Source organism: Ambystoma mexicanum, chromosome 5q (genome assembly GCF_040938575.1).
Source record: "Ambystoma mexicanum isolate Mex_15411 chromosome 5q, UKY_AmexF1_1, whole genome shotgun sequence".
In the NCBI taxonomy this organism is placed as follows: Eukaryota; Metazoa; Chordata; class Amphibia; order Caudata; family Ambystomatidae; genus Ambystoma; species Ambystoma mexicanum.
Window position 1 is genome coordinate 991,786,699 of NC_090933.1, and position 22,639 is coordinate 991,809,337.

General features: G+C 44.0%; 1 protein-coding gene across 1 annotated transcript in view; it reads left to right on the forward strand.

Moving 5' to 3' along the window:
* The window catches only part of PKHD1L1 (PKHD1 like 1), a 361,418-nt gene that overhangs the window by 328,894 nt on the left and 9,885 nt on the right, over positions 1 to 22,639 (forward strand). The window contains exons 75-78 of the mRNA XM_069622133.1: positions 3,645 to 3,796; positions 7,364 to 7,510; positions 8,977 to 9,133; positions 14,174 to 14,450. Coding sequence (XP_069478234.1) covers positions 3,645 to 3,796; positions 7,364 to 7,510; positions 8,977 to 9,133; positions 14,174 to 14,418 — 701 coding nt within the window. The 3' untranslated portion in view covers positions 14,419 to 14,450. The remainder of the gene's footprint in view (positions 1 to 3,644; positions 3,797 to 7,363; positions 7,511 to 8,976; positions 9,134 to 14,173; positions 14,451 to 22,639) is intronic.

Consider the following 22,639-nt stretch of genomic DNA (forward strand, 5'->3'; position numbering starts at 1 on the left):
CCAGTGTGGTCTGTACAGTAAGAGGTAGCCCGAGCCTTTCCGTCATGGAGATGGGTGAACTCGAGGGCTGCTGCAAAGGTGTGACATAGACAGCAGCCATGACTCTGGTTCTAGAGTCATTGGAATGAGGTGAATTCTGGCTATTCCATTCAGCATCGTCGTGAATTCAAACGTTAATGACAGTTTGTGGAACATTTGCAGCAGGCAACACACAAACACAGAGCATGATTGTGCATTGTGCATGACCCATGTGAAATAGATTGATTAGTGGACTGGTGAATTTGCAAATGTGCCTGTGCAGCAACACACAAAGGCATTATTTATTTATTTATGTGACAATTGTAGAGCGCGCCGAACCCAAGGGTATATGGGTGCTGATTATATTTGCAGGCATGATACAGTAACCATAGAGTAAAGAGAGTCAAAGCAATATGGCGCAGGCGGTGACTCGTACCTACATGTAAAGTGGAACATACGCAGTAATTGGACGCGTCCTGAACAGTAACAGCGTGACCGTCAGGTCTTGCGTGAAGAGGATTTTGTAGAAAGACCGAAGGGATGTGTCTGATCTTAGGGACAGGGGGAGGGTGTTCCAGTGTTTAGCAGCCTCGACTGGGAAGCTGTGGCCCCCTGGCATCTCTTGTTTGAATTTGGGTGTGGTAAGGAGGTGGGACTGGGCAGCCCGGTTGGGTCTGTTTGATTGTGGTTTGGCAAATTTGTTAGAGAGGCATATAGGGGCCGTGTCTCCTAGGCATTTGTAAGTAATGGAGAGCGTTTGGAATATGAGGGTGTCTCGAATTGACAGCCAATGGGCATTTCGTCTGGCCGATAAGAAGTGTACTTTTTTTGGAATATTCAATGCCGCTCTTGAGGCATTTGGATGACTTGGAGTTTTTTAATGTTGCAAGAGGTCTAGCCTGCGAAAAAAGGGCCTTCCAGTAATCCATCCTGGACAAAATTAGTGCCAGTCAGGTATAGTCTGCAGGCGTTAATGAGTTCGGCGGTGTAGGCTTCTGCAGAGGCAGTCACGTTGACTTGTCTGGTTAGGGAGAGCGAGGAGTCCAGGTAGACCCCTGGGGTTTTTACTTCCTTCAAGACAGGGATGGAGTTCCCGTCTATGACGAAGGATTTATAGTCAGGGTCATATTTGTTTAGTCGAGTTTGAGTCCCCACGAGGAGCAACTCTGTTTTGTTGTTATTTAGGCAGAGTTTGTGTTGAGCCATCTATGCTTGGATGATTTGATCTATTTTGTTCAGGGCTTTAGTGTCAGTGTTGTAGTTGCCAGAGATTGGGAGAGGGATCTGGGAGTCGTCTGCATAATTAGTGCAGGAGACACCTTGTTCGTCCAGGCGGTCAAAGAGGGGCTTAGTAAAGATAATGTACAGTGTACGTGAGACGCAGGAACCTTAAGGAACTCCACACACACCTGGGGCTGACGATGCTGCTACTGAGTTCGAGAAGACCCAAATAATTTGGTTGGACAAGAAGGACTCGATCCATGCAATGGCATTGGTGGAAAGGGGGGCTGCAGATGAGAGGTGTTCGCAAAGGATTTTGCGGTCCACTAGGTCGAAAGCAGCAGAAAGGTCAAGCAGGAGGAGAATGGCTAGATTTCCATTGTCTATGATTTCATCAATTTCTATTTTTAGGTCCAGGAGCGCAGATTGCATTCTGTGACCTGGACGGAAACCAGATTAGCGTAGGCCAAGGAGGATGTTGGATTTGTGAAATGTTTGTATGTGTAGGTATGCTGCCCAGTCCAGAATTTTGAGAAGGAAGGGGACAGTGGCAATAGGACGGTAGTTAGTGGGGATGTTTGGGTCCAATGTAGGCTTTTTTAGGAGCAGGAGGGCCCAGGCATCCTTTAGGTTGTTGGGAATAATTCCATGGGCGAATGAGTTGTTAATAAGTGAAGTAATAAATGTGGCGAGTTCTGCCATGCAGTCTTTTATGAAAAGAGCTGGGCAAATGTCTTCCTGGCATCTCAAAGGTTTCAGGCCGTCAATGATTTTGTTGAATTCTAGTATGGAGACTGGTCTGAATTTGAATGGGTTGAGGGGCCGGGGTGGAGGGAGGAGAATTGGGGGGGTGAATCAGGTAGCAATAGTTTGTTTCTTTTGGTGGCAATTTTTGTTTGGAGTAGGGTGATTTTATCCAGTAGTGCCTTTTGGATCTTAGAGCACCAGGTGATATCCTTGATGCAGCTGTCTGGGAGAGTAACTGGTGATTAAAGTTTGTGTAAAATGGCAAAGAGCTCTTTAGGGCCATATTTGGCTTTTGCTATTCGCTCATTATACGTTAGGCTTTTGGCTTGGAGGGTAGCCTTTTTGTAGAAGAATTGTACTTTGTTGGCAGCAGATAGTGACTTTTTCCACATGGCCTCTGCTGCTCACTTGGTGGAGCCTAGAGCTTTGATATTTGAGGTATACCAGGAGTTCAGGTGAGCTAAAGGTTTAGGTTAACGTGTGCTCAGTGGAGCTACCTTGCCAATGGCTAGTAGGAGAGTTTGGTTGTAAAGCTTCTCTGAGCAGAGAGTTGGGGCAGATCTATCTACTCTGCTGGGGCTTACCTCTGGAACAGCCTCCCTGCCGCTCTCAATCTTGAGCAGAACCATCTCAAGAGTTTCCTTTTCGCTTCCGCTTTCTCTCTTCTGCTCCCGTACTGATTCACCGGACTGCTCCGCGCACTGGTCACCTGGTCACTCTCTGAACTCGGGCCCAGGCTCCTGCATGTCCAGTGCGCTCACACTGCCTCTGGGCTCCCCAGCACTTAAGGGTCTGTATCTGCAACCCTACAGTCCATTCTCTCTGCACTTATGAGCCGCCCGCTGGCTGCACTTGTGAGTTAACTGCACTTCCCCCTTCCTGTCCCCTGGCACTTCTCCCCTACACTCTTCCCCACACTTGCATGATCTGAATGACACACGGCCTAGTAAGATCATTATTTTGTCCTCCCTTGTTTCCCCCTCCTTGTCTTGTCATGCCTAGAAACACTTGTGTACAGGCGTGTTATAAATGCCACATCATATCATATCATATCAAGTAGTTGAAAACTGCCTCTTTGCATGTGCAAACCAAGCAATTTGGCCATGCGTCAGATTTGTGCATGTAAATGACCCTCATACTGGCTCAAAAACTCTCTTTAGAATTTAAGTGATTGTAGCACTTGAAAGCATGATGTAAAAGGACCTCTGTCTCATTGTCGTGCTCAAAAAGAGCATTGTTGCGGAAGGCCAACGTGATGTAAAGGCTGCTCCTCCCCAAAGGTGTTCTCTGACTTCGCACCTCTTGCCATTACCATTTCCAGGAGTTCTCCATGCGGTCTCTGTTCCCACGCGCGGCACAACACTCAAACCTCCTACCATCCTCCCACTGCATTTCCCAGCACTCCATACTTACCTGCCCCTCGCCCACCCTTACACTGCCGCAGCCAGACTTTGCCAGGGAGAGGCACGGCCCGCTATTTTATGTCGGTCTACGCGTAACACGCTTGGTGCATCACGCTTCTTCCTGGTAGCCTGGGGACTGCAATCAGATGTAAAAATTGTTACATTTTGGCATTTTAACACTTATATTTTGTGTCATTTTTCTAAAAATTGAAGTTATGTCGTTTTTACAGTCTTATTTCTATTGTATCTTTGTAGGGCAACTGCAATTCTCTGATTTTCAGAACATTTCAACATCCCTCGCTGGAGCTGCAGTGTCTGGCACCCTCAGTAGTTCCCTCAACGTTACTGTCTCCTCAATGGCTCTTTCCCAGGTGGTTCCACCTCCAAGTGACCCTCAATGGCAAGAGGTAAGCGATCATAGAGTGCAAAAGAACTAATCATTGCTTTGGGTCACATAATTGCTCACATACTTTAAATAACAGTTATGAAAAAACATATGAATGCGGGTGGATGTGTGAGAAGTCACGCATGTCCACTGGCCCTAAATGTTACTCTTTTAAAAGGAAAAAAACGAGTATCTGTCTTTTGCTGCAAGTATGGGGTTATAACCATGAATATATGTACAGGAAGTCATCCCATATAAGCAACGTGAAGGCCTGAATCTTTTTCTGTGGTAATTAAAAAGGCTGTCACAAGGTTGCAATATAGTAAATACAGTCAAAATTACATACATGGTAATAACGTTGAAATTGTATTCGAAGGTTGAATTGAAACTGTCCCAAAGCCAATGTACTTGCTATATTCAGCATGATATAGATATAGTGTAAAGTATGTGCTTCTGGTGGGAGGCGAGCACACACAGACCTCCGTTTGCTGTTTTACAAAATGGCGTCTCAGCTATTGGATTGAATGGCTCAGTAACTATTTACTTTTTCGGATAGAATTCAGGTGTCCTTCCTTCGAGGCTAACACCTTTGCCACAGGATCTCTAAAGTCAGAGATTCCAGAGATTAGACCCCATCACAGGGGGGAGCAGTACATGAGCCTTCAGTCTCCAAAGAATATGTCTCCATGGCAAGGAGATCTGTGCAAGGTCGTCCATTGGGAGATGACCCCATCAATACTAATGTTGCATTGGGGTAGGCATGCGCCTGCCTATATACTCCTGAACTGGGACGAGTGGGACAACAATCCTTGCTATGGCTGGAGAATTCATGGACACGTCATGCTGGACTCCAGCCTGGAAGGGCTTGGCTATTTTAATGAAAGGCTGTCATTACCGTTAGGGCTCAGTTTATACACTTGACCTATCCTGGTCCATCTCTAAGGGATATGCAAGTACCTTCACCATGGGCTCTGGACTCTGACTTCATAAAGTTGCGATGATTCTCTTACCCTTAATCATGGGTCATGTGTGGACAGTCTTGTTTCATTGAAGTCACTAGGCCAGAAACGTACACTCTTGTCCTGAGAGCAAAGAGAGTCCCCCTGACCACCTTGTGGGAAACGTGAATTGGTGTAGGTCAACTGTGATCTGATCTGTGCTGTTTGGACATTGTGGGTTCCAGTGGTCGGCTTAATGCTGACTGATACCTTAGCACGTATAGGTCTATTAAGGCAAGAAGCAGTGAGAAGACGTTAAGAAACCAACAACGAAGCCGCCTCTCCATACACCTTCCCCACACCTTGAATACGCTCTAAGAAGTGCACCTATGCATGGGAGCCAATTCTAAGTTTCAAGTCTTCTTACACTTTTAGGATTCAAGAGTCCACACTTCATGGGGCACCAAGATGTAGCCACTTTGTTTTGGTGCAGATTAAGTGACTGTCCTGGCAACCTTCAACCTTCACATGGCAGGATTCCTAGCTCGTTCTCAGGTGGACTACTTCAATAGCTTCTATGCTGGCCTCCCCAACTACCAGCTCAATCGGGTATACAAGCAGATGCACCTGGTGGGACTGCTTAAGGCTCATTGCGATCTTGTAAAAAGGCAAACCCATCTACTCCTCCTTCATTCCTATGCTCTCATGCCGCCGAAGCTGTCGAGCAATTTTCCTCTTAGCTTTAGATCTAAGTAACTCTTACTGAGCTTCAGAAAATCAGTGACAGCTATTTCTTTGCTTGACAGCTTGCCTTTCCTTCACTCTCCCTCTGCTTTCCTGCTTGCCTTTAGCGGGGAGGCTCTCCTTCCTAGTGGTCTAGATGCAGAGAGACAATGTTGGCCTTGGAGCATGCCTTACGAGCTATGCAAATGTGAAAATGGCCAATTAAATAACTCCAGAATGGATGGAAACATTCTCATAGTACTTTTCCTCTATATTAATTAGCCACTGACATGTGCTTTGAGAAGAACCCACGTGATTGCAGAGAACTAATTCACGTGCATGTGAGTGGTTGACGCTGCTACTTCCCTCTGTGCATCGTGCACAGTGGACCCATGTATAGCTTTTTCCTTCATCAAACATGGGCAATGCCTCATACCTGGTCAATGTATGCGAATGTACCCTGTCTTGTTTGGAGCGAAGCAATGGAAGTGTTATCCAATTGGTGATGACACTGCATGGCGCAATACATCCACATCACTCATTCCGATGTCTTCTGCTGTGCACAGGAGATGCGAATAATCATTTGTAAAAATGAGGCACTCTCGGGAGGATAGCTCAGGGGCAACGTGCTCGCCTAGGAAGCAAGTCGACACGGAGCAATACAGGTTCGATACCCATGTCCGAGCTTAGAACCTCTGGGCATTAAGCGTGTCATACATAACCTATCATATCATATCAGGCACACAGTATCATTATTCTTCTCCACCAGCCTCATATTACCCTAAAAAAGAATGTCCTGATCTTCTAAAAAGAACAATGCTGACCTTGGGCGTGTCTTGCCACAAAACAAATTGCTTTCTTTATGAATATGTGTTTTCAGTCCTCACGAGGGAGCAGTAGCATTGGCCTACTGTACCAGCTTTATATCCCCCGCAAAAAGAATTTCCCAACTTTTCAAAACGGTTTCCTTGGGGTGTGAATTGGCGGAGAATTTAAGATGCGCTCTTTCATTATACTTATTTTACAAGAATGTGTGTCCTTACACTATGAGGATGCAGACGCATTGGCTTAATACACAAGTATTAAAATCCCCTGAAAAGGAAGTTCCTAACATTCAAAAAGCACACAGCTGCCCTAGGAAGGTGCATGCAGGTGCACAATGGAATATGTTCTCTTTATTCAAAAAGAAAAAAGACATTCCAGGGCAAAAGGAGACATGGAGCAGACAGTGTGAACACAATGACTCCCCTGTCAGGATCAGCATGGCCCACGTTGGATTCTTAAAAATGGCTGCATAGAAAATAAAGATATTATTTTAAATGTGTTATGGAATATGTACACTAAAATAGTACTTCATGGGTTTGGACTGTAATACTCTTTTTAATAGTATTAGCATAATTGACCATAAAACATTTGACCAAAACATTTGATTGAATTTTTTTTAACCTTTTTTTCTGTCAAATTTAATGAAATATACATATGGGGGTGGCTAAGGGTATAAATTAGGTGGAACGGAAGTGGGGAGGGTTGTGGGGGTCTCCCCCCATTTTAGACTGAAAAAGGTCAAATAAATTCGATCAAATGTGATTAGGTCAAATGTTTTAGGCCAAACCCTTTTAATCCGTATGGCAGCAACCATGCTACACCCAGCTGCAAGTAGAAACAGACCTGTCAGCCCAAACCCTAGGTATGAGATACACATATTTAAAACATGTGCTTTAATGGTACCCACAGTTCGGAGAATACCGTCTCGTTTGACTCTTGCAGTGTATCTGTTCCATATTGATCTGCAGAATTGCTAAATCTTATGAAGCTATGTGTGTTCTATCTGAAATGTGATGTTGTGTTGCCTGCAAAAGGCACCCAAGAAGAAAATCCTGCAGTGTTGTAAATGCATGCATGGCCTGCGTGTCCTTCTGTGTTCCCAGATGGCAAGCGCTCCTGTAGACGGAACTCAACCAGCACCACAGTTTCTGGCCACTGTAAGCTCACTTGTCGTCGTTACTCAGCCGGTTGCAGGATTACCGGGGCAGCGACTTACCCAGCAGCCTGCAATACAAGCTTTGGATAGCAGCGTAAGACACACTCTAAAATAGTTACATGCAATAGTGTACCATGTCTATGTTTGTGTATGTGTGTGTGTGTGTGTATGTCTCGGGTGAGTCCTGCTTGCCTCTATATGTATGGAACAAACTACCTTTCTAGCTTTTTGGGCAAATGTTTGCGCTTAGAAGTAACAAAGTCTTATCTTAAATTGTGTAAAACGGATTAAGTGACATCATCACACAAGTGATTATAAGCTTCAAGGGTTTACACAAGAAAATTGTTTATAATGTTATTGTTTTCAACACAGATGAATTGATGTGTCGTTGAATTGTGATTTATCTTTATAGATCTTTTCCATTTGGTGCTACATAATATTGTATTTTGTGTATAGGGCTGTAGGAAATTGATGTATAAATGGCTGCTTAGTATTGCAACACTGTTAGTATGTTTTCATCAATATTAGTGAAAATAATGTCTTTATATTGATTGAATTTATTCAATTTTAACTGTTTGATCAAAGACATCGCGCCTAATTTACAGAAATGTTTCAACATGGGAAAGTCCCACTGAAAACATTTCTGGTAATTCTGGCCCTAAATGCGCAGTGTCAGATCATGCCAGTGGTCAAATAGAATTATCATGGTCACTCAGTAGTGTGAGAATTGGCTGCCTACCCCGCTCTTGCCAGCCCGGAACCTGGCAATCATTATATCCCATTTACTACCTGCATTTAGATTTGTTTAATGTTCTATAAGCACTACTGCCTCTTAATCATCAGTATCCAAACCCACAATGTGTCATTGCACACACATCTAGATAAAGTAGGCAGCTGTAGGGCTTGCCAACAACTCTTCACCTCTCATAAACGCCCACCGTGTCTTTCCAAGCACAACGCCGCCATGAGCACACCAGTCAGATACCAGTATGCTCTCCTCCTCCCCTGATCCCTTCCCTTGGCACCCATAGGAACACAGTCCCCTGGCTGACCTTGAGCACTTCACTACACTCTGCAAGGTCTATTGACCTTGACTAAGGTTATGCCTGTCATTGAAGTTCAGTAGTATGGTTTGTAGGTCCGTGCAAGGGATTACATCTCCGGGTGCCGGAGCCTGGTGGAGCACCTTGGTAAATCCGTGATAAGTCATGGGGTCTTCAAGGCAGCCTCTACGCGCTTTTCCTATGGTTCGCCACCCCATCCATTGGGATGTTTCATTCAGGCGGGTTCTGCGGTCTGCCACTCACTTCCACAAGAGGCCATCTTAAAGCCCTTCTGAGTTGAAGTGTACAGTTTACTGTACAATATTACAAGTGTCTCCAAAGCACATGCATGGTTTGTTTGAGATGCTCAGGGGGGGAAGCATGAAATGGCTTGCACGCAGGGTGACGTCAGTCCAGGTCCACATGGCTAGCCTTGCATGTGGCTGCACTGAGGACAATGAAGAAACACTACTCATGTTTGTCATAATAACGTCCATTGCTCATTTTTGTGTTTTAGGGCAAATGTGTGAATGTCGGCGTTTCTGCACTGACCTTGACAGCCAAACTCAGGAACTCAGTAAATGCATCCGTTCCTGATGGACTTACAGGAAATACCACAATTCCATTTAGCAGCTGCTGGGCAAATTACACTGATCTTGTCCTTGTGCCCTCTGGTAAGACTGCTACTTAACATCTCACATTGCTGTGTTGTATTTGCCTGCACCAGACATAATATGTAGCTGTTTTCGCTACAATCAATAGTTCCTGAATAGTGCGACATGGGCCATCTGGCCTTTTCCTGACAAAGCACAATTCTAGTGGGGAATGATTGCACATAATGTATGATAGGTTATTTATAACGCGCTTAATACCCAGATGTTTCTAAGCGCGGACCGGGGATTGAACCTGTGGTGCTCCGTGTTGTCTTGCTTCCAAGGTGAGCTCGTTGCCCCTGAGCTATCATCCCAAGGCTATGGGTGTACTGTGCCACACTTTCCTTTGCATTCATCTCCAATAAGAAATGGATGCAGAAGGATTCCAATGGCAATGCAACCTGCTTCCTCCACTGCTGAGGCTGGGACCAGTAGTGGAAGAAGAAGCTGCAGCACCACCCAGACAGGAATAAAGTCGGTGTAAGACGACACTGGATTCGTAGGTACTCCATTATAGAAAGGGTGGTAGAAATATCGCCATCAAATATTGCTAATTGCAAGTGGTGGTAAAATACCTAGAATTCAAATAGAACTGTAGGTAAATGGTCACAAGAACATTTCATTACATTATTTGCACTTTTACATGTATGCCCTAATTCACAAAGATCTGTAGTGGAGCACATCAGAAATGCCTGTGCGTATCTCAGAGGTGCCCACCCTACCCTGCAATCACAAAGCTTAAAACTGGAGCAAATCTGTAGATGACATGAGAATCTCAGAGGTGCACTTCCTCCCCTACCCCACAGTCACAAAGCTTAAAACTGGAGCAAATCTGTAGATGACATGAGAATCTCAGAGGTGCACTTCCTCCCCTACCCCGCAGTCACAAAGCTTAAAACTGGAGCAAATCTGTAGATGGCATGAGAATGTCAGAGGTGCACTTGCCCCCCTACCCCGCAGTCACAAAGCTTAAAACTGGAGCAAATCTGTAGATGGCATGAGAATCTCAGAGGTGCACTTGCCCCACTACCCCGCAATCACAAATCTTAAAACTGGAGCAAATCAGTAGATGGCATGAGAATCTCAGAGGTGCACTTCCACCCTAACCCTGCAGTCACAAAGCTTAACACAGGAGAAAATCTGTAGATGGCATGAGAATCTCAGCGGTGCACTTCCTCCCCTACCCCGCAGTCACAAAGCTTAAAACTGGAGCAAATCTGTAGATGGCATGAGAATCTCAGAGGTGCACTTCCTCCCCTACCCCGCAGTCACAAAGCATAAAACTGGAGCAAATCTGTAAACGGAATGAGAATCTCAGAGGTGCACTTCCTCCCCACCCCGCAGTCACAAAGCATAAAACTGGAGCAAATCTGTAAACGGAATGAGAATCTCAGAGGTGCACTTCCTCCCCACCCCGCAGTCACAAAGCATAAAACTGGAGCAAATCTGTAAATGGAATGAGAATCTCAGAGGTGCACTTCCTCCCCACCCCGCAGTCACAAAGCTTAAAACTGGAGCAAATCTGTAAATGGAATGAGAATCTCAGAGGTGCACTTCCTCCCCACCCCGCAGTCACAAAGCATAAAACTGGAGCAAATCTGTAAATGGAATGAGAATCTCAGAGGTGCACTTCCTCCCCACCCCGCAGTCACAAAGCTTAAAACTGGAGCAAATATGTAAATGGAATGAGAATCTCAGAGGTGCACTTCCTCCCCACCCCGCAGTCACAAAGCTTAAAACTGGAGCAAATCTGTAAATGGAATGAGAATCTCAGAGGTGCACTTCCTCCCCACCACGCAGTCACAAAGCTTAAAACTGGAGCAAATATGGAAATGGAATGAGAATCTCAGAGGTACCCTTCCTCCCCTAACCCTGCAGTCACAAAGCTTAAAACTGGAGAAAATCTGTAGATGGCAAGAGAATCTCAGTGGTGCACTTCCTCCCCTACCCCGGAGTCACAAAGCATAAAACTGGAGCAAATCTGTAAATGGAATGAGAATCGCAGAGGTGCACTTCCTCCCCACCCCGCAGTCACAAAGCTTAAAACTGGAGCAAATATGGAAATGGAATGAGAATCTCAGAGGTACCCTTCCTCCCCTACCCTGCAATCACAAACCTTAAAACTGGAGCAAATACGTAGATGGCATCAGAATCTCAGAGGTGCCGTCCCTCCCCTACCCCGCAATCACAAAGCTTAAAACTGGAGGAAATTATGTAAATGGAATGAGAATCTCAGAGGTGCACTTCCTCTCCTAACCAACAGTTTACAAAGCTTAAAACCAGAGAAAATCTGTAGATGGCATGATAATCTCAAAGGTGCACTTCCTGACCCTACCCCACATTCACAAAGCTTAAAACTGGAGAAAATCTGTAGATGTCATGAAAATCTCAAAGGTGCACTTCCTCCCCACCCCGCAGTCACAAAGCTTAAAACTGGAGCAAATCTGTAGACGGCATGAGAATCTCAGAGGTGCACTTCCTCCCCACCCCGCAATCAGAAAGCTTAAAACTGGAGCAAATCTGTAGATGGCATGAGAATCTCAGAGGCGCACTTCCACCCCACCCCGCAGTCACAAAGCTTAAAACTGGAGCAAATCTGTAGACGGCATGAGAATCTGAGTGGTTCATTACCTTCCCTACCTCACATTCACAAAGCCTAAAAATAGAGAGAATCTGTGAATTCTTGGAGCATCTCTTAGCATTTGCATGTGAGCACCGCTAAATTGCACCAGGCGTATCCAGATTTGCTTCCCTTTTAGGCTTTGTGAAACTGGTGTAAGGGAGAAGGGGCAAATGTTAGATGCTCACCGGCATCTCTTGAGATTCTCCAATGCAAATCATTGTGAATCAGGGTCATCATCTCTCCTAAATGGCTTTGTTTTGGGGGGTGTAGCTGAAGTGTAGACTTTTGTCTCATTGGTTGCTAGTTTAGTTTTATTACTCTCATGATACATTTTGGACATGTAGGATTAACACAGGAGGGCACTATTATACTCTGAACGATTGCTCTCATTTTTAGTGCATTTCCTTTATTCTGGATGGAATCAGATGCCAGCTAGTGCACTTTCTCTATGTTAATCATACAACAGCTCCACGGATCATTTTATCACACCAGTGTCCTGTACTTCAGCTGTGTGCCAGGGGTCTGGAACTAGAAAGAAAGTCAAGTGGAAGGCAGATCAGAACCAGGTTATTTGGACAGAACGAGGAGCAGTTAACTAGAAGTAATCATACATGCAAAAATTGTTCTTGTGTAGAAAATACAAGAAGGTAGAGCATAGAAGTCCCGCTCCAGAGGAGAGTAGCGCTAAGAGTGAATATCACAGAAATTAAACTGTGTTTGACAACAGCAATAACCTTTACTGTGTGCCACTGCTGGTAGAGTCCTGCCGTGCCACTCCGTAGCAGAATGGGGTCTAGCGAGTAATATGTCATCTGTATGTTGCATGGCTATTTGTGTCACTGTGAGGACAGTCATACATGTGATAGTTAAAGGCCTGGTATGCTTCAAAGCTACACTTGGATAATGTTCGGTTTCTGTAAGAGAATGAGGACTGGCGTGATAACATTTCCCTGGGCCGGTTCCATGTGTTAAAATTGCAGCAAACATGGCTGTTTACACAAGAAATCACGGCAAAAAGGCTGTGGTTTTGGTGTCCAATGCATGTAAAGGATGCGGAGGACACCCCCGCAGACCCCAGACCCATTATACCATTTAAGGGGAGTGGGGGACACCCCCGCAACCCCCGCTCCCTGTAAATGGTGTAATGGTGTACACCTTTGCTGGGTCAAACCACAGCATTTTTGCCCCGATTTTTTGTAAAGGCGATATTTTTTCCACAATTGTATTACTGCATAACCCTGGGCCTCCTTCTTGAATGGCAATCAGGGAATGGTCCTAGTGCAGGGCCACTGCAGTGAGCGTTGCCTGCAACATAGCCCCAGCCTGCCCCCCAACAGTAGGCAACCGCACGTCGTTGAAGAAATCCTCCTGACATGGACTTCAAAGACATTGGGTTATTTTGAGAATGCACATGGGGATATGGCAGGCATTTTGGGAAAGAAAGAAACTAGGAGAGGTCCACTCATCATGGATAACATTGCCACTCACACATGGTAAAGCCTAGTGTCACATTCTGGAGTTTTTTGTGGAAACAATTGCTGAACCCCATAGCTAATTCCATCTGTAACTTAACAGCAGCTCAGGGTGAGCCTGGCAACTTGACAACATGAGCCTAGACTGCCACCGAGATTGGCTTGTGGAAAGCAACTGTTATCAAGTATCCAATCCGAAAAGTGATACTTCAGAACGGCGTGCCAGTGCAAGATCATAGCTACAAACATTGAGGAGTAAGGCTCGGAAAAGTGCCACATAGCTCCTCCTCCTGGTAGTCATTTTAGCAGTCAACATTGAGCAAGACAGTCAATCTTGACAAACTAGAGATGGACATCACATATAGGCAAATAATTTAGGTTTTTTTCATGTACAGAATCTATTATAAAATCCTTAGAGACTCTAGACATCTGAAGGTGAGAAGAGCATGACTGTTTCTATATGTCATGGAGGGATCCTGGATTGCGGTAACACAAGATTTCAAAACACAAACTACATGGATGAGTTTAGAAGATAGCATAATAATCCCATCAGAGACAACTGATGGATAGAGTGATCGCTGATTTGTTGAAAGTTCTGATTTTAATCCAGCCTACTGCATACAAAGTAGTATGTGCAGTTGCATTGAATTGATTTGTGTGTCGGTACATGAAGAAGGACACAATAACATGTACAGATCCTGTTAATGATCTTAAATTGCATTACATAATCAAGCCTGGTGTGCCTTCTGGTGCCCGTTTTTTTCCACACAGGACATTTCAGCCCAGAACATTAAAGCCCACATGCAGACTTTTGTATTAAAAAAAATTCCCAATCATGCTGCTATTATCGAGAAATAACTGCACTGGGAATGGGTGGTGGCAGACCAGTGTTAGAATGTGTACGACTCAGGGTGACGTCGGATTAATTTCATTCAACTCTAATCTTCTTTTTACTTCATGTTTCAGGAACAAATTTCAAGATTGAGTTTTCATTAAATAATGTGTTGTCACAAACCAGAACGTTTAGTGGCAAAAGTGTAACAACAACTACACTACCACCACCACCAACAACAACAACAACGACAACGACAACAACAACAAAAAAAACCAGTGGATTTGACAACATACCCAGCTCTGGCATGGCAGTTAGAAGTGGCTTTGTCCTAATCCTTGGAATTATATTGGGGGCAAATGCACTTGCTTTCGTTTAAGCCCCCTTTGCTGTTCCTTTAATACTGCAAAGGTAAGTGTTATTACTTCTCATGTTAATGTCTAATGAACATAGTAAATAAACAATAATGCAGCATAAGTACTATTTACTAAATTGTACTTTGACTGGTTGTTCCAGCAAATACTGCTGATTTGAAAGTGGACCAATTTCATGGTGAAACTGCATGGTTTTTTAATGTATTTATTTAATTGTTTTTTTTTTTTATAACACGTCTAATACCGTACCTGAGTTTGGTTTCTAAGCGCAGAACCAGAATTCAAACCTCTGTTGCTCTGCGTGGTCTTGCTTCCAAGGCCAGCACCTTTCCCCTGTCATCCAAAGTTCCTCTGCTATGTCTTAGGAAATCCCCAAGGCTATTCATATGTAAACAATCAAGCAACATAATATTTGAATAATCAAATTGACTATGGTCTGTAATATAATAGTTTGACGTAACTACTACAATAACCTTTACAAATTAGCTATGTAAATAAAGTGGCATTTGAATTTAATTTTGAAAGTACAATGGCTCTTTTACCATGAGTGGAGTGCTGAAGTGTGCTATCCCGGAACCATTCCTCTTGGATGTGTTTTGAGGTCCCTCAGACTTAAATTCAGATGACTGGCGGAGGGAGCACTTCAACTAGACGTCCAATCCACTGCCTATTTGAAGAACCTCAGTGAGGCAGATTCACAGTGCTTCTGGGTCTGGGCTGAATTTGAGAACTTTGCTCGTAAATTTCAGGAGATCCTCAGAGACAGACGAATGACTAACAAACATCATGAGGGGTTAGGGACTAGCTTCCTGTCGGAACTGGTTGTGGCACTGATGGCCATAGCCATCATAAAGAACATTACTGAAGGTAAATAATGTGTTCTTCTACGGATGCCGTCCTCCAAAAGATTTCCCATCTTCTGAAAGACGCCCAGAGCAGTAACCAATATGAAGGCAGGTCTGATTGAGAGGAAGCCAGAATCTAAGTGAGGAAGTGATGGAGAACAAAACTTCAGGTAATCCAAACATTAGTGCCTGGTGAAGGTATGCAGGGAGGTCCAGGTCACTGTTTTGCAAATAATAAATATATGTCACTCCACTATAGGGCAGGTATAACTGATTGGGCGCTAGAAGAATGTGAGAAAACCAAAAGTGAGAGTGCAACTGATCAAATATAGCCAACCAATTTCCAAGCTGTATTTCATATCGATCATATGTAAGCAAAAAAGAGGTGAAATGTATCTTAAGTTTAAAGGGTTGTTAAGGCAGAATGTTATGAATTGAAGCATTAACCTTCCATGTCCGACAACCTGAAAGAAACACTGCTACATTAATTATATAATCCTATTTCTCTTCTTCCTTAGCTTTCTAAACTGTTGAAACGTCTGTTCTACTCTCAGGTTTCTTCCTTGGTCACTCTTAATTCTATTTTACCTCGCTTCCAGTCTGGTTTTTGGCTCCTGCATTCCACAGAAACTGCTCTTCTTTCCGCCTGTGACTCTCTCTTTTCTGCCCGCTATGCTAAACGCTCCTCTATTCTCATACTCTTGTATTTATCTGCTGCTTTTGATACAGTGGATCACACACTACTTCTTCAATCTCTTTCCTCCTTTGTTTTTTCTGGCCCTGTTATCAAATGGTTTCAATCGTATCTATCTAACTGCACTTACTCAGTATCCTGGGCTGGTGTTTGCTCTGATCAACTCCCTCTTTCGCACGGTGTCCCACAAGGGTCTGTTCTTGGTCCATTTCTTTTCTCTTTATACCTCTCCCTTGGCTAATAGTATCTCTTCTTTTGGGTTGTCTCATCACTTTTATGCTGATGACACCCAACTATTTCTATTGTGTTCTTCTTTTACATCTACTAAACACACAATGCTAGTCTCTCTGCTATCAAAATCTGGATGTCGGACCACTTTCTTGTCCTCAATCCAACTAAGACTGAAGTTCTCTTTTTTCCTGCTAATACTATTCCTCTGCCTGTTTCTCCACCTTTTGTCCTATTTTCTCCTTCTCGTATCCCTTCTTCTCTTACTGCCCACAACCTTGTCCTCCATCTTGATACCAATCTTTCTTCCACCTATCAAATTTTGATCACATCCCATTCCTGTTGTTTCCATATTCGTAAAGCTAGACCTCTTCTCACTTCCAGTGCCACTAAGCTTCTAATCTCTTCTTTATCTTCTCTTGATGTTTCTATTGATCTGTTTTCCTAATTGGACTTACTTTGTCTCATCTAGCTGCTCTCAAATCTGTTTTTAATTCCTCTATCCGTCTCCTATATTCCTTACCTATTCGCGACTCTATCTGTTTCTTTGGCCTCTCTTTGATGACTACCTTTCCACTCTCAAATTAAGTTCAGCTTTCTCTGTATAGTATTTAAATCCCTTTATTGACTTGCTCCTATCTATTTTACTTCTCTTGTGTCCTTTCATGTCCCTTCTCGTACTCTTCGCTCTGAAACCCATTTTCTTTTAACTGTATCTCACCCTCCTTGTGCTTCTTCTCTTTTCCGTTCTTTTTCTCTATTGGCTCCTCTGCACTGGAAAGCTCTCCCTCTCTCTCTGTGGTCTATCCATTGCTATTCTACCTTCTGTGCTGCCCTAATAACTTTCCTACTGCAACCTTAATTGTATTTTAAGTCTCCGTGTAAGTTATTCTTTATTGTACTGCCCTTTTCACTTCAATTGCACTGTTAATTGGTTGTTTACAGTGTCTTGGCGTAAGGCGCTGTATAAATAACAAACAAATACAAAATACAAATACAGATTTAGGAAGGAATGCTAAACCACTCGATTATATTCTAATGGCACAAAAGGCATCACACTTTCAAAAGTCTTTAAAAACGAACAAGCAATAGGACTTACACAAATCAAATATCATGTCTAATTCCATTGAACTTATATTCACCGTAATTGGACAATAATCAAATGAAAATTAAAATTAATTAATCTTGAATAATTGTGCAACTCATTTGAGTCAACCCAAAAAGAGAGACACCCGGGAATATCAATACTTCAAAATTAAGTATTGTAGATCCAGTCTGACCCCGGACTCAAAACGTACTTAAACATAAACGACAGAACTGGATCAGTGTTGATGCGTGCGTGGGGAACACTTCTACTTAACTCTCTATTCACGGTATAAACATATCTTTATTAAATAATTTAAAACACCTACAACAATCTCTAAAATTTGTGATGAACAATTATAGTTCAACCACTCTGACCACATTCATGACTTCAAAACTTCCTCCATTCACATATAACTACAAATCAATGGAGTTAACATGTAACTCAAATGGGTTTTCCTATTCAACTATTTCCATTCCATAATTACATAAACTCATACTGGTAATTAATACCATCTATTTAGAACACAAAACACATACATTGTTTTGTGTTCAGTGCCGTAGAATACACAATTGCATTGTGCATCATTGCCCGACATGACATGTCATGTTTCAGTTCATGGAGCTTTGCATGTAGAACATTCATCAGGGGCTGGGATGGAATGCTCAACTCAGTATGCGGAGGAAAAATGCTGTGTCTTTTGGTTCACAAGAGATTAACATTGTAATCCTGTTCCAATCTGCAACACAAACAATACATGTAATTAATGCCAAAATGTCCAATACATATTTCCGTGCAGCCCCCACCCCTTGTTCTCTGTACCTTGTTTTATACAGGGCGGGGGGGAACACATACCAGTTATGCTTAGCACGGCGCTGCCAAGCATTACATCTGCAACACAAAGCAGAACCCAAGCAGCTTATTTCTCTGACTATCAACACTACACCTCCCCAAGAGTGCCCAACCATGCTACAACATGTATAGAAATCCTGAATAACTCATTGTGTGCTTGCTCATTTCTCATTCTTTGAGTAGCATGTTTTGCTGATTTCTTCTCTCTTGTTTCTGGACTATTAGTCGAGCGGTCCTTATCTTCAATGTGTCCACTTCTGGGATCTTTAACTCGCATTCACAAATATACATACACAGTAGTGATTAGAATTATGATTATGAAAACATAAAGTCAACATTGCTTAATTAGATGTCTGCCAGCATTTTGAAAATCATATAAACTACGCTTAAAGTTTGATGAAGAAAATGTTCACACCTCATCGCAGGAAACCATTTGGGTATTACTCATGCTAATGAAACCTTTCCAATCATGTGTTTCATGCATCTCCCAAAATGACATAAAATGCCCAATCTATAGTTAGACATGCTTTGACAGGCTTTAGGGATCAATCCATGTGGCCTCTCTATGTACAATATTCCCCTATTCCTCGCAGCAACTCTCTCTTGGCCTAATAGTAAAACATCTTCATAGATCACTATTCTGTGTAATATAGTCTATTTGGTGATATTTCTACCCATCCTAGGACGAGCACATCAATCAAAAATCTACTTGTCACTTCAACATTATTTTTGTTCTGGTGTCATAAAAGCAGAACTCCTTTTAGAATGCAATCTATTAGTACCAAATTAGGATCTTGAGAGGGCAACACAACATACTCTCCTCGATCTCTCTGCCGCGTTTGATCTGGTTGACCACAACATCCTCACCTCCCACCTTTCTAATGCAGCACACTTTTCGCACAAGGCCACCACCTGGATTACATCCTTCCTAAAAGGTAGGGCCATGAAAGTGTACTCAGATCTGGCCAACGCTGCTCCTGAGACCATTAACTGCGGAGTCCCTCAGGGATCCGTCACTGCACCCACCCTTTATAATCTGTTTACCAAACCGCTCTTTGACTTGTTGGATGCACTCGGCATAGCATACACCAACTATGCCGACGACACCCAAGTCCTCCTCCCCCTCACTCGGGACTACTGTTATGCTCACCTGGCTCCCACAGGGGCGTCGATCGGACCCGGACAGCTGCGGTCTCCTCCAACGTGAAGCGTAGTGCAGAGATGACAGACTGGACTGGCCCGCCTAATCTCGTCTGCTTGACCCGTAGAAGTATTCTCCTGCAAGTGGAGAAAGGTATTTAGCCACCTGTGGATTCTAGTGATGGCACACCACTGTTCTCCCCACTAATCACCTCCGATATTCCCTTTCAGTAATCTCACCTTATGTTTTTGAATGATGAGCTCTCCATCCTGTGTGGAAAGCAGGGGCGCGTAGATACCAGTTACTTCACTGGTTTGAAGGCGTTGGAAGAGTTCCGGATGAATATTGACTCTGAGGTTCCTGGCGAGAACCCGTAAGTATAAAGTCCAAAGAGTTCAATATGTCCGATGTTCACTCTTGTCCCATTCCCTTTTTGTGTTGCAGCTGGGTCCAAGAGAAGATTGTCTTGTGGCAGCTGATGGCGTTCAGGTAAGAGTCTGTATTACCCAACACTGTCCGGTAAAAGATGCGTGCATTTAACTGTTGTTTTCTCTCTCTTTACAGGTACGGTGTAAAAAGTTGCGGGATGTTAAAGAATAATGCCTCTGGTGGTAAATCAGGTAAGTCTATGGTGGTAAAAAAGAGATTGTATTTGTTGGCTCTCTCAGCTCACCTTATATTTCTTTTGTCCCCTAGATGCTGGAGTTCGGCGAGGAAAATGATGGAGGGAGCGCCGAATCGAAAAATGCTGTGAGGACTGGTGAGTATGGCGCGGCACTGCAGCTGTCGATGCAACGCGTGCAGAAATAATGTCCTTTCCAAGTTCGAAGACGTGATGGATCCGGAATCAGGTAAGGAATTAAAATAATGTCCGTGTTCTAACCTTTCCTTCTTCTTTCCTCTTTTTCTAGGAGCTCTGGATTCGAGGCAGGCGTGGCAGAAGACTGGATGCTGACTGCAGGCACGGTGAGCGTTACGCTGCTGGATGCAGAATAACATGAAGCATGTGCTGCTGTTCGGGCGTGGTTTAAATAGCCTTCAAAGTAGTCCCAGGTAAGAAGTTCCCCCAGAACCACACCCGAGTAAAAAATAGTCCCTGAAGTTAAGTAGTCCCATTCAGGCCTCACGTTGGCTTGATTTCATTGCAGCATGCTCTGCATGAGGTAAGTAATGTACATGAGCCTGGCGCCTATGGCGCCAGGACTGATTTCCTCTATGAGCCCGGTGCCAATGGCGCCAGGACTGTACCCAGACAGCCCCTAGCCGGGGCTGCTGGGATTTTAGTAAGCACCTGGATGCCTGCTCCCGGGGCTGATGGGCTTGGTTCGGATGCCCGGGGGTAGACATCATGACAACTACTCCCAAGACACAGAAGCCCCCCTCCAAATATATGCTACCATTCAAGCATGGATGGCCACCAATGGCTTCTGCCTAAACGGTGAAAAAACAGAGATCATCACCCTAGCCCCCAAGGAAATTCTAGCTAAACTCGGCCCTGAATACTCCCACTTCCCCATTGACAACACAAACATACCAGTTTCCGCATCTGTAAAGATTCTAGGAGTCTATTTAGACTCCACACCCTCAATGACGAAACAGGTCAGCGCCATCTCCTCCGCTTCCGCTCTCACCACTAAACTCATCTATGTCATAAAACCATTTCTTAACTTTCCAAAACAGCCTCTCCATCGCTAGGGCCACCATAGGAGCGAGGCTAGACTACTGTAACGCCCTCTTAGCAGGCACATCAACCAAAACCTATGCAAACTCCAAATAGTGCAAAATAATGCACTCTGAGTCACCCTGCACATTCCTAAATACGACGATGTATCCCAAGCAAGACAAAATGCACACAGGCTCCCAGTTAGGGAAAGAATCAACTTCAAAATCCTCACTATTACTCATAAATTCATTAACCTCACCGCACCTACATACTTATCCGAAACCATAGTCAAGAACTCCTCAGACCACCCCAAAAGAAGCCATCACACGAACCAACTCTGCATACCCACCATCAGAAGAGCCAAAGCCAGTGGCATTGGCTTCCCCCACATTGCACCCAAGCTCTGGAACGCTCTTCCCAACACACTCAGAGCAGAACCATCCCGGCTTGCCTTTCGCAAATCACTTAAAACTATCCTATTTACTTAACCCCTTCCTCCACATACACCCTTCCACTTCACCTCATTCCTCAAGATGTTCCTTATCTCAATTACTGTCTCTACAATCTGCTCTATAAATGTATATTTCCATGTAACCATCCTCCTCGCTACAATCTGCTCTATAAATGTACATTTCCATGTAACCATCCTCCTCCCCAATGTAACCAGCAAGCTTTCTCACCTCTGTAACAGCGCCACGATGCCCACAGGCTGTTGTGCGCTTTAAAAATACGAATAAATAAATAAATAAATACTTAGGCGAGAGGAATGTAGCCAGTGCCTGCCCACACTCTGTCCAGTGGATATGCATCTTTGTTCATCACTGCTGGAACTGCTTGTACTGCATTTACTGCCAGAACCCAGACTCCTCGCTACTGGTCAAGTGCTCATCTCCCTGCCCCCCGCAATGACGAACATGCGCCCTAGACTCTCACCAACTTAACTCTAGGAACGCTTTCCATTGGTGGAGCAGAAGATCATAGCCCCAACGGACTATCATAACCAAGTGGGCATTCCCTGAGGGTCATCATCAAATAATCCACACTGGCTCTGTGAAGAACACTAACCTGAGTGAGCAGGGTGCAAGAGATGAGTCAAGAAGTGTCCTGAATCTGAAATACCTGTCTTTACCCTGCCCCAGAATCTTTACTTTCAATTCAGCAATGTTCCTATGTTAAGGTTTCTGTGGGTAGCTGCAAGCACACATACTAACCACTGGGTGGCAGCGTGGTTCTGTGCATGGTAGCATGGTTGAAAGTAGAAGCTTCAGAGATGGCCGCTTGATAGAAAGTACAGACATAGCATGGGATCTGCTAAATCGGCAAACTAGTACTACTTTCATGATACGTATGTGTGGTCGTTGCTTTAAAGCATTGCTGTGTGTCTTATCTAACCACTCTCTTTGTAAGAATTAGGTGAGTCGAAAAAGGTAAACCTGTTTGTGTAGGTTTAGGAAGGTAACATCGCACCCCTGCAAAGAGGCCTGGGAGAATCCATCTTAACAAGCACATAGTCGCAATTTGCTTTTTGACAGGCTTTGAAGCTATAGGGGAAATTTACAAATATGGTGTTTTCAGATTGATTAAAAATGTTCTATATGGCGATTACTCAACGGAAATCCCATGTGTGGACGCATCCTTTACACGCCTACGTATAGCTTATGAGCATGTGACACAGCGTGCAGGTTTTATTTGAGGCATTTTGTGTGGATTATTTCACGG